Source organism: Cucumis melo, chromosome 5 (assembly GCF_025177605.1).
Source record: "Cucumis melo cultivar AY chromosome 5, USDA_Cmelo_AY_1.0, whole genome shotgun sequence".
In the NCBI taxonomy this organism is placed as follows: domain Eukaryota; kingdom Viridiplantae; phylum Streptophyta; class Magnoliopsida; order Cucurbitales; family Cucurbitaceae; genus Cucumis; species Cucumis melo.
Window position 1 is genome coordinate 6,625,931 of NC_066861.1, and position 14,656 is coordinate 6,640,586.

A 14,656-nucleotide genomic window follows, 5' to 3' on the forward strand; every position below is an offset into this window, starting at 1 on the left:
CCGTACAAAACTTTAGAATGCTTGTGAAACAAAACACCATAAAAAATTTGAAAATGATTTAGAAAATTTAAGCTTAAATGAATAAATTTAAGGTTTTTTTTAAAAATATAACAAAGCTACACTGCATAGATAACAATTCTAAAAACAAAAAAACCTCACAGACCCACAATGAAAAATACAAAAAAAAAAGTCTCAATCAACACGTGAACACGAATAATCCTATTCTAAACATTGTATATTATAGTCTAAATGATATAGGTCATGATATGCGATCGTGTAATTTTTTTTAATGATGAGGAGAAATGATTCAAATTTGAACGATCGTGTTGATCATGAAAAACGATTATGTTAACTATGATAAGCGATTGTGTAGTCCAAAATGTAAATGATTTGTTAAAAACTTTAAATCTAACGACCGTGTTGATCATGCTAAACGATTATGTTAACTATGATAAGTGATTGTTTAGATCATGTCAACACAATCATTTATGTCATTTTAAATGATGAGAAAAAAGACTTTAAATTTAAATGATCCTGTTGACCATGGTAAACGATCATGTTGACAATGATAAACGATCGTTTAAATTATGTAAAAAATGATATTTAGATTATGTCAAAATGATATTTCGACGATCTTGAAATTATTGAATATGAGAAAGATGAAGTAATTTTAAGAAATCTTATCGAAAATAGCATGGATGAAATATGAGATTTAAATAGAAGAATGAATCGTTTAAAAATAATAAAAAAAAAAAAAACATAGAAAAGGAGATGTAGAAATGTGAAAGAGAAAATAAATAGATTACAAAGAAAAAGAAGGAGAGGTAAGGAATTGTCTACAATATTTGCTGAAATTTACGAAAATATTATATGGGCTTTATGAATTTTTTCTTTTGGTTAGAGGGAGAGTAAAAATATTTGTGTTTGTAAAATTAACCTAAATTGAACCTTTATTTTTAATTTTTAATAATTTACTAATTAATTAATCCAAATATTTGCCCGCCGCGAACTACCCATTAAGAATGAAACACATGCTTGACGCTTCCGTTATTCTCATAACATTGTTTTTGTTTATAATTGTTTTTTTAAAGCCACCATTCAAAGGCTTACAGAAGGTTGAGGGAAATTTTTTGACACACCACCGAAATTCCAAGAGCAAAATCCGCAATTTTTTTCTCTGTTAGAACAATCTACCAACGCACGCACACAAGAACGAAGCTAGCAGAGGAGATCTGCCAGATTGCTGTTCGTTGTACCCCCACAGATCTCCTCGTGTCCGATCCGATCGGAATCTGCCTCTTTTATATCCTGGGATTTTTTTTCTAACAACATTTTCCCCCTACCCCAATTCCCAATTTTCCCTTTTTTGGTTTCCCCGTCATTTTCCCCACCCCTTTTTTTTCTTATCAATTTCGTTTTCCTTTTCTGCTAATTTTACTCTCCCACTGTTTGGTTTAGATTCATTGTATTTGCCCCGGGGGTTGATTGGTTTGGTTTGGTTTGTGAGGTTGTGTTTTTATACCCGCAAATGGTGTCACCATGAGGATTTTGGGCTTGTTTGTGTTTGTTTTCTTCAGCTGGGGGTTGTTTTGATGGCTTCGGCTCAGGTTTTGCCCAATTCGATGGCTTCGACTCGAAAATTAGAGCATTTGGAAGCAGGGAAGCGTCGGGTACCGATTTTTCTTCCCTTTTTACTTGTTCATGTTTTTGCTTTCATCTGAATGTAATTCAAATCTTCAGTTTGGGTTGGATGTTTTCTGGGATATGTCTTTGTCTACGTTTTTATTTGAATGCATTGGTTATTAAAGAGCGAGATTCTGTAAGCAATAGGATGGTTGAGTGGGGATTAATTGACAACGATCGAGCTGCTTGAGCAATCTTTGATTTGAATTTTCACATTGAAGGAACTAAAATATGTTATTTGCCTTAGAAAGTGTTTGTTTTTAATTTTTCACATTTTCCGAATTCTATACTCAATGCTTTAGATGGCTGATTTTATGGAGGTTGATGAGCTAACTTATGGGTCTATGACGAGCCATTGCCTTGAGGATGGCAGTAGTTTTTCGAGCCATATATATTGTTTATAATTTTGGACTTGAGCTTTGAACGAAAGATTGGACATTGGATTTATCAACCTGCACATAGTTCTTAGAGCGGAGGATGAGGTTTTTCGAGAGGAAGGGGAGAAACGTAATTCCCTATGTTTTCCTCTTCCAACTATCTGACGATAACTTGTTTTCTCAATGCTTGTACTCTTTTCCGAATGTTTTAGGCTGTGGGGTCGATATTAATTGGACCTATGATAGGGAATTGACCTACCTTCTGGCGCCTGTTTGATAGCTTTAAGCACATTCCATAGCATTTTTATCTACTAGTTTTGTTTAGGAATAAAGATAAGACTTTTCAGCGAGGGAATGAAAAGAGTTGCATCTATAAGCAGGCAGAAAGGTCTTTAACTAAAGGAGACTACAGTAAAGAGCTCATATCAGTAAAGTTGTGAAGTCGTGCAGTTATATGAAGGTTTAGTCAGCATATTTTCAAACTTTGATATGGTTTTGATGAACCTTTTTCTTGGACAGTTGGTTACATGTGGCTCGTGCTTCTATAGTAAACTTTATGATGCTCATTGCTCATACTTTTAGATGCATTTAGATAGTTGAGTTAATTTTATTAATTTTTTTTATTGACGGTCATTTTCTCTCATTAAATTGGTTCTTCCTTTTGTCTGCTCAAGGCTTTATCATTGAAACCCTTTTTTCCTTTTAAAAAAATGCACATCATTGATTATTGGATGTTCTCCCCCATGTCATTTTCTTAATCGCTTCTTCCATTGCTTCTGTTTTTGAAAAAGAAATTGAGTACTTTCTTTTCCTTACAGTTAGAGGAGTTCAGAAAGAAAAAAGCAGCAGAGCGAGTAAAGAAAGCTGCGCTACCCAGCCAAAATCACGTTTCAGATGCTGGCTCCGAGGAGAAGAAGCCTTTAGAATCTGAACATGCTCAAAGGATTACTGATTCTGATGGAGCCACAACAACAAACGGAGCAGGCAGATCTGCTATTGAATCATCTTCTGCTCCGGTCAAAGATGATAGACATGCAGATGACTTTTCTCAAAACATTGATCAAAATGCGTTGAATGAAAAACATGCTAGCTATCCTTTTTCAAGAAATACCGATGGAGTCTTCTCCACTGATCCAGTGAAGCAACCATCAAATGGTCAAGAAATTAATAGATTCAATGGTTCGAGGCTTTTTGGAACCTCAGATGTTAATCGTAGAAATGAGATATTAGAGATAAATAAAGACAGCAAAGTAATCAATGGACCCGAGGCTAGAATTTCGTTTCAGAGTGCATTTGGCATTAACCCTCAAGCAACTGAAGGGACCGATAGCATTATTAGTCAATCTGCTCGCCATGGGGTGGATGGACTACCCTTTAGGAGAGACAGTCAAGAGAATTCTATGCTTAAAACTTCTGGTTCTTTGTTTTCTGCAAATATTTCTCCACAGAGTACTGTTGCCAATTTTCAAGATACTGATTCCAGTAGTAACAATAATTTGGCTAGTGGACATTCTTTCCAGTCATCTTATGATGGTAATATTATATGGATTTTGGTTTCCATATATCTTGTCATGTATGATTAATTTTCTAGTCTTTTTCATGTTCTATACCAGGGAAGATTGATGCTAACAGTCTGTTTTATTTTTTTGGTAGGCTTATTTAATAATTCGACTAGAAAAGGATATAATTCCCCTGAAGTTGGGGAAAGCATGCACAGAAGTTTCGAATTCGTCAACAATCAGCCGTTTGATCTTGAACAGGGAAACCCCATTGATGTGACTGATTTTACTAGAATCAAGCCTGCATCTGTGCAGTCATCTGAATCTGCTGGCTTGGATGCTGATATTAGACTCCCCTCCAACTATGAACCCCCATACACTGCATCATCTGAAAATAGTTTTAGGAGATCTCGCCCATCATTTCTTGATTCTCTTTCTGTACCTAAGGCTCCTTCAGGAAGTTTTCTTGGACATGCTGAACGTGATAAGGAATCTAGAATATCTGGTGGGTTTGAATTTAACAAAGATGGCCCAGCATCCTTCTCCTTTCAGAACTCTATAAAATCTGATGGATTTAGAACAGATGAACGTGATGGCTCAGAGTCATTAACTTCACGGAAGCCATTAAAGGATGTGAAAACATTGGGAACTCCCTCACATTTTTCCTCTCAAAACACTTCCGTGTCGTATAGCAATTCATTTCCTCCTTCAGTTTTTCCTGTTAAGGACCAGCCAATTATAGGAATAGAGAATAATACTATGGAGAGGAAACATGAGCTTTATTCATCCAAGCAAAATGAAGATTTTGCTGCTCTGGAACAGGTACTTCTATATTTGGTCTGGTCATTGAATCCGGAATTTGTTCATCTAATATGTAAAGTCACCACAATGACCTATATGCCAGGAAAGATTATGTAAATGCTCATTTCGAATTTTTATTTACAGTTCATAAGAAACTAAAAGGTAATTTACTGTGTTCCTGTAGTTGCAATCTGAATGGAGATGGGTTTTGTCTGAACCCTTTCTACAGCTTTTACATCTGGAAAAGTTGATGAGTTGAGAAAATTATGCAGTTATACTTTATATTTAAATATTTAATCCACTATACTTCTCAGAGTACTAAGTTTTTCCCCATTATTTTCCTGTTAGAACCAATTACTTTTGACGTTTATGTAAAATTGAGTACTCTCTCTCTCAAACCATTATTATTATTACAAACAACTTCATTAAAGATGTGACCAAAAAGGAGTGAAACTTGTTCTAAGTTACATAAACTTGAGAATTTAAAATTTGAGTTATTGTGTACCTTCACTCAAGGAGCAAATAATCTCATTTCCTTGACTGTATCACTAATTTCATGTTCTCCTAGGATGGGTCATCTTGTACGTCTAGTCATTACTGTCCTCCTGGAAGTTCGATTGATTGTGAAAATTATGTTCCAAGAGAATTCTTTGTTGTTGAGTTTTTCCATTGACTTTGTATAATATATAGCGTGGTTTACATTGTTTAGCCCTAGCCCTACATAAAAAGGAGAAAAGGATTAATTTGAAATCTCCAGAAGCTTATTGAGGAGTTCTTACTTAAGATATTGCATAATAGATGGCCGAAGGTGAATGTTATCGTTACAATTTATTTGACTCCATGATCTATAAAGAAAGAAGATTTTGGCAAGAGTTGATGTTTGAATGAATGATGAATTGCATACCTTTTTGTGCTTCTGGGGAAATGTTTTTCCCATCGTCTAATTTTTACTGACAATGTTTCCTTCGATTGCATTTTTCTTTTCTTATCGTGAAGATTATATTCCGTTGACATTTTTTTTGAAGTCTTCAGTTTTCTTCTTTTTCAGCATATTGAAGACTTGACACAAGAGAAATTCTCGTTACAAAGAGCTCTGGAGGCTTCAAGGACTTTAGCAGAGTCCTTAGCTGCTGAAAATTCATCTCTTACTGATAGTTATAACAAACAGGTTGCTTTATAGATTCTGCATGGGTATTATATAATGTTATCACCTTTCTGATGATTAAGCATTTTTTGTCCATGGCGTACTGTTCTGTATTTTCCTGGTTTTAAACATGACAAAAAGTATATGGTTTTTATCACTAAGGGTGTGTTTGGGGTGGGGCTTTAGGGGGAAAACAATTAGGAAATTGGGCCAAACTGTGTTTGGCCTCCAAGGAATATGATAAATGATCCTAATCCCTAAATAACCCTATCTTATCCTCTATTTACTTTCTTACAACCCTACATTACCCTACCCAAATAACTCAATCTAAATTCTATTATTATTTTTTAAATTACTACAATCATAATCCTTCTCCCAAACACATATTATTATTACACTACTATCATAATCTCTCCCTCGAACACATACTATTATAATACTATCTTTTATATTCTTTCCTCCAAACACATATCATCATAACACTAGGATTATGATAATCCTCTTTTCCCCCATAACTCTTTCCCTCCCCCAAACGCACCCTAAGACATTATAGTTTCATTAAATGTGACTGTTTTGCTAACATGTATTCTCTGTATGCAACTCATTATTATTATTATTTTTTTTTGCAAATCACAAAAACCACCCTTAAAGTATTATGGTAGTTACAATTATATCCTCAAACTTTCAAATGAAAAAATTGAGCCCTCAAACTTACATAATTAAAGAAATTGTAAAAAATGTAGAAGTTTGAGGTCTCAATCTTTATCATTTGAAGGTCCAATTTCTACGACCATTGTAAGTTTAAGTGTCTTTTACCACTTGTATAAGTTTGATAGCTGGAAAGTCTTAGGGTTTAATTTCAACAACCATCGTAAGTCAGGAGTGGTTTTTGCAATTTGCTTTTTTTTTTTTTTTTTGTTACTTTTTAAAATTTTCTTGCCTCCAGCTGACGTGACTTTGCAAACAATAGTGTAGTAAATTCTAAGAAATAATCACCTTCTCATTTGAGCATTCCTATTCATGTTACAAATCATAGAGTTGATTCCAAATTTGAACCTTTTATATTAATGATCAGATATTATTTTCCTACAAGTTGAAGTATCTAATGTCTTATGGGCTGCGTGAAGAAGATGACATAATTATTGATTTTTAGGTGCCCTTTTAATATACACATATTTATATATAAATTTCTGAGTAAGATAAATAGGGTATTTTTGTTCCCCTTCCTGTGCCTTTCATTTGTTCAGTGAAATGTAAGTGGGAAGTAGGAACCCTTTAAATATCTCCATTTTTGTTGTGTCTTAGTCTACGGAATAATTAAATGTAAGATCAATTCCTGTTGAAATATGGATATGACTGACTCTGTATTTTTGTTTTCTTTTTCTTCTGGTAATCCTTCAGAGAAGCGTTGTTGACCAACTAAAATCAGATATGGAGATGTTACAAGAGGAGATGAAGATTCAAATGGTTATACTTTTTCATATGTCTCAGTAAATTTCTTCCTTTTTGTTAGTTTTTTCACCAAAGATCAAGTCACCAAATTGAAATAGTGTTATTAGCCTCTGCATTGGATGTTACTTTGATAGTCTTTCTCAGTTTCTTTGTCCGTCGGGTTTTCGTTTTTTATGGACAATGAAGTGTGTGCCCTTGGGAAGTTTGTTTTAAGAGTGAGATATTCAGTCCGAAAGCTGTTGAGTGCCATCTTCTTAATTGACTTGATCATGTTTGGTCTTCTAGATATAAGTTTTAAAGATACATTGGGATTAAACTAATTTCTATTTATTGTACCTGATAAATTCGAGTAACTGTTACAGTGTTGTCTTGAGACCTTGTGATTTCCTTTTTGAGTTTTCATACTGAAATAGTATCCCTTTTACCTTTCCCTACTTATATTAAATGGGAGGTTTGATAAGCCTACTGTTATAGTTTGTGTTATATATATGCCATTCTCGCACCTGGATATTTACATTAATTTGAGGACTTGTATATTTCACATTCTAAGTACTTTTTGATGTTACAATTTCCTATGAGCAGATGATTTAAAAATATTTTATATATGTGACTCCTTTGATTCCCCAGGTTGAACTGGAGTCTATCAAACTTGAGTATGCAAATGCACAACTAGAGTGTAATGCAGCCGATGAACGTGCCAAGTTGATAGCTTCTGAAGTAATTGGTCTTGAAGAGAAGGTAATAAATTGTTCTCTAAAGGCCTTCGATTCAGTATGGTGCTTTTCTAGCTATTCTTTCGGGCAGCCTATCTTGTCTTGTATCTAGGGTGGTAGGTTCTGGCTTTCCTCTGTAGTTTTGATCATGATGACTAGAGGGACTGTTCGAAATTGTTAGGAACCGGTTGTCGAGGTGACTACTGTATGTGATGCTCAAGTATTTATTCTTTTGGAGTATGGTTCTCGAGGGTGCTTAAGTACCTGACAATGATATTGGAGCCAGTTGATGTTTCGGAGTGGAACCAATGGAGGGTTCTGACCTGGTTTGGTCGAGTGAAGTATCGCCGAAGTAGCTGCCGGATGTTGGCTTTCCGAGGATGGGGTATTGAAGGAACTAAGGTAGTAGGGGATGCCTTTGTCCCACATTGGTTAAATGAGACCACCAATGTGGTACTTAAGTGACTTGACTCTCCTGTTCCAATATCTGGTTTTTGGGGTGTGGTTCTCCGAGGTGCTTAAGTATCTAATAGAAAGTTTCGCATCTCCTTGTCCTTTTGTTTTTTTTAAATCCCTCTCTTCATATTGAAATAAAATGGTTATCATGTAAAAATTTCGATGCTTAGTTTCTTTTTCCCAATGCAAACTGAATTGATTTTTTTTTTCTTCAAAGGAGATAAGAACTTCTCATCCGTGAATAAAAGGAACAAAAAGGTTCAAAGAATACAAATTTGAAGGGAGTGAGCAACAACAAGAGGAAAAGAAACTGAAAATAGAAAATAGAAATCCATAGAGGGATCATCATCCCAATCAAAACAAGAACTGAAGGCTTAAAATAATAGAGGAGGTTTCAATATACCCAACCTTGACCCCTTCCAGCCGAACACCTCCTCTAAGGTTCCCAATGGAAACTTCAAGGATCCTTCAAAGAAGCCAGTAGCATGACTTTGTATTTCTTGAGAATTTTAGCATACACATCTGCGATCTCCTTGTATTGGTAATCAACTTGTAGCTTTTGCTTCCTTCTAGACTGAGCTTTCGAACAAAGAGTCATTTCTTTGTGAAGCTTTTCCGGTTCCAGATTTATTATTATTACTTTTAAAACGGAAACTAGACTTTTTCATTGATATATCCAGATTTATTTGATCCATCCAGTCCTTGACATTTTCAATAAACCTACATACGGTTCTATTCTGAAAGAGTTTCCATGAAACCTGTTGAAAACTTTGAAGGTCGAAACTGGTAGTTCATTTTGTACCTAAAGAAAATTTTCTCCTCAAAACTCCTTCAAGAATATACAAAACCTGCAGAAAATACCTTAGGAAAACTCCACAACTGAACTAATGAATGGAACTTTGATGTGCCCAACTGATTGGATTGTCGAAAAAGAAACCTTCCTTAGTCATTTAGAAGAATTAAAAAGGCCCTTGAAAACCAAAGACCAGTTAAAGCCTTATCATCTAATGAAGACCTTTCAAAATTATAAACTTCCAAGTGGATAATGATATTTATAATTTGAAGGTTATGGAGTATTACTGTCCATTCAGATTGGAATGTATATCACGACCTTATATGAACAAAATCTGCTCTATATGTTGTATATTTGTGTCCTGAGTTCTAAGATTGGAATGCTTATCAAGTTAAATTGTACATATAACTGTTGTCGTTTGAAAACGTTCTCGGATCTATAACATTAGCATTCTTTATGGTTTATTGATCCAATACTGCATCATAGACAAATTTTGTATGTTGATTTGGGTCATATTTTGACGTTGATAAAAGCAAATTTTTGGTTCTATATTTGATCTCCAGTTGACTACATATATGTATTTTGTTTGGAACTAGCTGAGGAATTTAACATATTATTGTTATGTTCTTTTCCAAAAAAGGTGGAAAAGATGACATGAACCCTTCTTTATGGGGATTGGAGTTGGAGAACTACTTGCATCTTGTTTGGACGATTTGTTGTGTCTAATATGCTTATTTATTTATATAGGCCTTAAGACTAAGGTCTAATGAGTTAAAGCTGGAGAGGCAGTTGGAGAACTTGGAAGCTGAGATCTCTTCATACAAGTATGTCATCTATTATAACAATAACCTATAGTTCTTAAACGGATCATTGCTTTAAATCTCTTGTCTCCTTCTACATGGTTTTGTCTTAGTTTGTTAAAGTTACATGATTGGCTGGCTATTCGTGGAACTCAAAGTGTTCTGAAATGGCTGGGCCAGGCCTTGCTTCTGTTTAAAATATGTTGTTATATTTTTCCTATTTTAGGACAAAAAGAAGACCACTTCATTAAGGGGAGAGAAAGAGAGAGAGAACACAAGAATAGGCTATACGGAAAAAAGAGAAGAAAAAACCTCACCAACCAAATGTGGCCACCAACAAAAAGAAAAAGGAATGCTTCATAGAAATGTAAAGGAGAATTTAGAGCTCTTGCGGTGGTCATGGTTTCAGTTTAAAGCTAGAGAACTTTTTTTTCAAAGCTTTACTTTGAGGGTTGTGGTTGGAATGAAATAATCATTTTATTTATTGATTTAATAGTAATAATAATAATTATAATAGTAGTGGGAGGAAAAAGGGTTTTGCATAAATTTTCACTCCAGCTTTGGTGTATTTTTCTTCTTTCCCTTGGGCTTTTTAATTAATCTTCACCTGTAATTTATAACACTACTTTGGAGCAATTCTAATATCTTTTGTACTGATCATTTAATGAATTTTTTTATTATTTTAATCAATTAAAAGTCATCTATAATATAGTATCTCATCTAATTTTGCACCTTCTTGCCTCTAGCTGTTTGTACTAACTGGAGTTTAAATAATACCTTTATTGAAATCTGCAGGAAAAAAATGTCTAGCATGGAGAAAGAACGTCATGATTTTCAATCGACTATTGAGGCTCTTCAGGAAGGTAAGCATAACTGGTATTGAATATAAATTAGTCATATAATATGAATTTTTCTCATCCTTTAATGTTGGTGGTCAGTGGTAATGGTAATTATTGGTCTGGTGTTTTTATTCATGGTATAAAAAGGTTATGGTTCTTAGATTTTTGTCAACATAAACTAAACAAATAAAAATATCGTGTCTTAGCTATTAGAATTGCAAAATAAGTTCCATCCTGCAGTAGTGTAGTGCTGAAGAAAAGGTTGTTCTTTGAGAATGTTAGTCAGATATTTCTTGGGTTACAACGTTGCAATCTGTACAGTAGTGAGTACTCACGACAGAAGAAAACATCCAAAAATCTCAGTACTCAGTTCTCTCAATCCGCTGAATTTTTCTGCGCGGATGAGGTTATTGCACTTGCTGTATTCCCCCCTTCCCCTGTACATTTCTTTCAATGAATCAACCATAGTGGTTCTTGAAAATAGTTCCCTGTTTTTTATCCATATATTTTTTAGAAATGATAAACTAAATCAACCGCTGTTTTTGTTTGCTGTTTCCATATTATATTTTAGCATTTTTCCTCCTATCTTGAACTCTCTGAATTGATTTTTTTTGGGACATTTCTTTTACACCGTTTGGCTTCCATCGCTTAAATAACTTCATGGTTATTTATCATTTCATCCATTTCTTTTTAACAGAGAAGAAGCTGTTGCAGTCTAAGCTACGGAAAGCTTCAGCAAGTGGAAAGTCTATCGATATTAGCAATCCTTCTAATAAAAAAGACATGGCGACATCTACGGAAGATTTAGGTGAAGAGAGCACCCTTTTTCATCTCCTTTGCATGAGTTTGCTTCACCCATTTTTTCTCTCAAGATAAGATTATGATTATGAGTAATTTTTTGTTCACTTTTGTATTCAATTCATGCAGTAGTTGTAGATACTTCTCCTAGTACTTTTAACCATGAAGAATCTCTTACCGAAGATGATGACTCTCGAGCTCCCATGCTGCTTCAAAATGCCACTACTGAAGTTTCGTCCGTCATTATCCCTTCCGACCATATGAGGATGATTGAAAACATCAATGCTCTAATAGCCGAGGTACACATCCGTAAATTAATATATTTTAAGCTATTTTTAAACAAGAAAAGACAATATTGATTGTCTAGTTTCCAGATTTAATAGTTCGCGATATAAGTTGTAATTCTGATCCTGGGGTTCCTATCATTTTTTTATTTCCCAAGATATGCGGTTATTGTTTCAATTGTTTTTAGGTCTTGTTCTCCATTGTAGTTTTGTTTAAGTTTCAATTAAACTATTCTATCAGTAACATTTTACGTAGTTGGGTCCCACTTCTTTTAGATGGAGTGTTCTGTTGTTTCTATAAAAAAACAAAATTTATAGGACACAATGACCATTTATTAATAATATGAAATGAAATACAAAAGAAGTTTACTGCGATTCTTCGATTCTTATGCAGTCATTACACTCCAACCCAATATTCCAAAAGAAATTGTGAACATTACAAGCCCAAAAGAAAGCAGTTAGATATTTTCTTAGATATTTTCACAAAGAAAATATCTTTTGGCCTATCAAGCATCCTCACAAAGAGGGCCAAGGGGTCATATATGCACGGTCATTCCAGGTCCACATCTGTTGGAAATAGTCATTATAGAATTAATAGTTAGAAACTTTACTTAAATGGATGAAATATCAGATAGATAAAGGACTGGTAATACTACTTAAGGGCGGCTAGACTGTTCAGCCAGTGCTATTGCTCACTCCTACTTAGGCTGAGCCTTATAGGAGAAAGAGACTTGTTAGCGTCTTTGCCCTCATGGGAAATGTAATCTTCCTCCTTTTGATATCTCTTCAGTCTTCACTTAATGATTTGACGATTTTTTTCCTATCAAAAGAAAAAAGTAAAAAACGAATAAGTTATTTGTTATATCCAATAATATTGACCTGTGATGATGGGTTTTGTTGATTTGCAGTTAGCTATAGAGAAAGAGGAGTTAACAAAAGCTTTGGCATCTGAGTTAGCTAGTAGTTCTAAGTTGAAGGTAACTTCTTCAATCTGAATATTGTACACTTATCAGTTCTTTTATTTGTAACATAGCGAACCAACTTTTCTTTTAGATCCCCATTTGTGTTGAACTTTTCTACTTGGATTGTATCTGTGGTTTCGCTACACTATATACTTGCTCACCTCGAGAGCTGTTACCCTACCTATAAAAATACAATGGGCTGGAGATTTATGCTTACATAACTGACTTGTTACTCGTTAGTAGAATATTTCCACTTTAGCTCATTATTGACCCTCCAGAAAAATTTATCAGTCTTATTTTTATACATCTGTTTTTCTTTATGAAGGAGATGAACAAAGAGTTGTCTAGGAAACTAGAAGCACAAACTCAAAGATTAGAGCTTTTGACTGCTCAAAGTATGGCTGGAGAGATTGTTCCTGCGAGACTACCTGATTCTCGCGCAACACGTGATGAAGATATTGTACTTGCAGATGAGGGCGATGAGGTATTATCGTCTTTCATTTATTCTATTTCTCTCTTGGTCTGCCATTTGTCCTGTGTGCAGTTGCACATGTTTAGACCATGGTTTGATCATTTAGGGCTCGATCAGTAACTATTTTGTTTTTTATTTTTGATTTTTTGAAAATTAAACTTATTTTTTTCTCATTTTCTTACAATTGTTTGTATCTTTCATAAGTATAAAGTTGAAATCTTCGTCAAATTTCAAAAACAAAAATGAGTTTTTAAAAAGTACATTTTTTAGTTTTCAAACTTGACTTGGTTTTTGAAAACATGGGTAAAAGTAGATCACAAAGTAAGAAATTTGAAGGTAGAGTCAGTGTGTATAGGTGTAATTTTAAAAAACAAAAAACAAAATGGTTGCCATGTGGCGACTTATCTCTTAGTTCTGCAATAGAATTAGTTCAGTCAAACATATAAATATTTGTTGTTTTTAGGTGGTGGAAAGAGTCTTGGGATGGATTATGAAGCTCTTCCCCAGTGGCCCGTCACGCCGAAGGACCAGCAAGCTTCTTTGAGATGTGGGGTGGTCTAATTGACAGTGGAAGGCCAATGCTTGAAGAAGCTTCCATTGTTCTTTTCTTCAAGTTGCTACTTTCTAGGTAATACATTGGAGATCATAAGTTGTACATTTCGAGTCGGAATGCCTGGTTCATTATTCTTTTTTTTATATCAAAGAAGCAGGCTAAACATTGACCTTTGGAAGGCCTTTGATAGCCTTAGGGAATCCAAATTTTAATTTCTTCAGGGAAGATGGGAAAAAGAAAAAGAAAGTGAAAGCATCTACTTCCTACATTTGCTTCACCTTTGCCTTCACTTCACAAAATTTTGGTTGGAGTGTTACTTTGATACTTATACTTAGACATGAAAAAAGTAATTAGTATTAACAGGCTTTTCATTCGTATTTTTTCTTTTTTCTTTTTGTTTTTTGGGCCGTTTGTTCGGTACTTCACTACTCTACCTTACATTGTTTTTGTAACCATCATGAGAACCTTGAAGGGATTGAGTCGAAGCCCAATTATGAAATTTGTTACATTATTTTCAATAACCTCAAGTTTTATTATACTCTTAGGTTTGGCATGGGTTATTATTGTGCAACAGATATATTCTCCATATTCTAATACAAAAAAGAAATAATATAATATTTGGCTTAGTATAATGTTTAGCATGATGCTTTAGTTGGTTTCAACAAATTAGTATTGAATGACTAGAAGGATCAAATTGTATATTTTATGGTAGATTAGTCAATTATAGATATGATTATTCTTTTATTCTGTTTGGATTACGAAAATAATGTTTTACCCCTTTTACACCCTTACAAACATAAGCTATGTGTAACTTCTTAAAAGTCTAATCCATTATTATGATTTCAGATCATTCCAAATCTAATAAAGACATCGATGATTTTTTTTATGTAATATTCAGTTCATCAATTCATTCCAAATAAAAAAAAAAGACAGCAGGTGACTTTTTCTTTTCAAGTCACTTGATCCACACATTCAATTCTATTTCGATAATCTGAACCAAATTGCCTCTCCTTCATTCTAAGACTAGAAT

General features: G+C 34.1%; 1 protein-coding gene across 2 annotated transcripts; it reads left to right on the plus strand.

Moving 5' to 3' along the window:
• The first annotated feature begins 1,038 nt into the window (after positions 1-1,038).
• LOC103499472 (protein BLISTER) lies at positions 1,039-14,147 on the plus strand. 2 transcript variants are annotated; one of them, XM_008462482.3, is made up of 13 exons: positions 1,039-1,670; positions 2,879-3,593; positions 3,714-4,381; positions 5,409-5,528; positions 6,906-6,971; positions 7,584-7,694; positions 9,666-9,742; positions 10,514-10,581; positions 11,255-11,365; positions 11,485-11,654; positions 12,548-12,616; positions 12,927-13,085; positions 13,537-14,147. In XM_008462482.3, the coding sequence occupies exons 1-13, from the start codon at positions 1,593-1,595 to the stop codon at positions 13,615-13,617; spliced, it is 2,493 nt and encodes an 830-aa protein (XP_008460704.1). In that variant the 5' UTR covers positions 1,039-1,592; the 3' UTR covers positions 13,618-14,147. The 2 variants fall into 2 exon arrangements, with proteins under 2 accessions (XP_008460704.1, XP_008460705.1); XM_008462483.3 differs by having other exon boundaries at positions 1,057-1,670; positions 11,488-11,654.
• Positions 14,148-14,656: the final 509 nt, after the last annotated feature.

Excerpts from the sequence above, each read along its gene's own strand:
- LOC103499472 (XM_008462482.3), top strand. The coding sequence starts at position 1,593 with ATGGCTTCGGCTCAGGTTTTGCCCAATTCGATGGCTTCGACTCGAAAA. Across the intron at positions 4,382-5,408 it reads ATTTTGCTGCTCTGGAACAG|CATATTGAAGACTTGACACA; the intron begins GTACTTCTATAT and ends CTTCTTTTTCAG. Across the intron at positions 11,655-12,547 it reads TCAATGCTCTAATAGCCGAG|TTAGCTATAGAGAAAGAGGA; the intron begins GTACACATCCGT and ends GTTGATTTGCAG.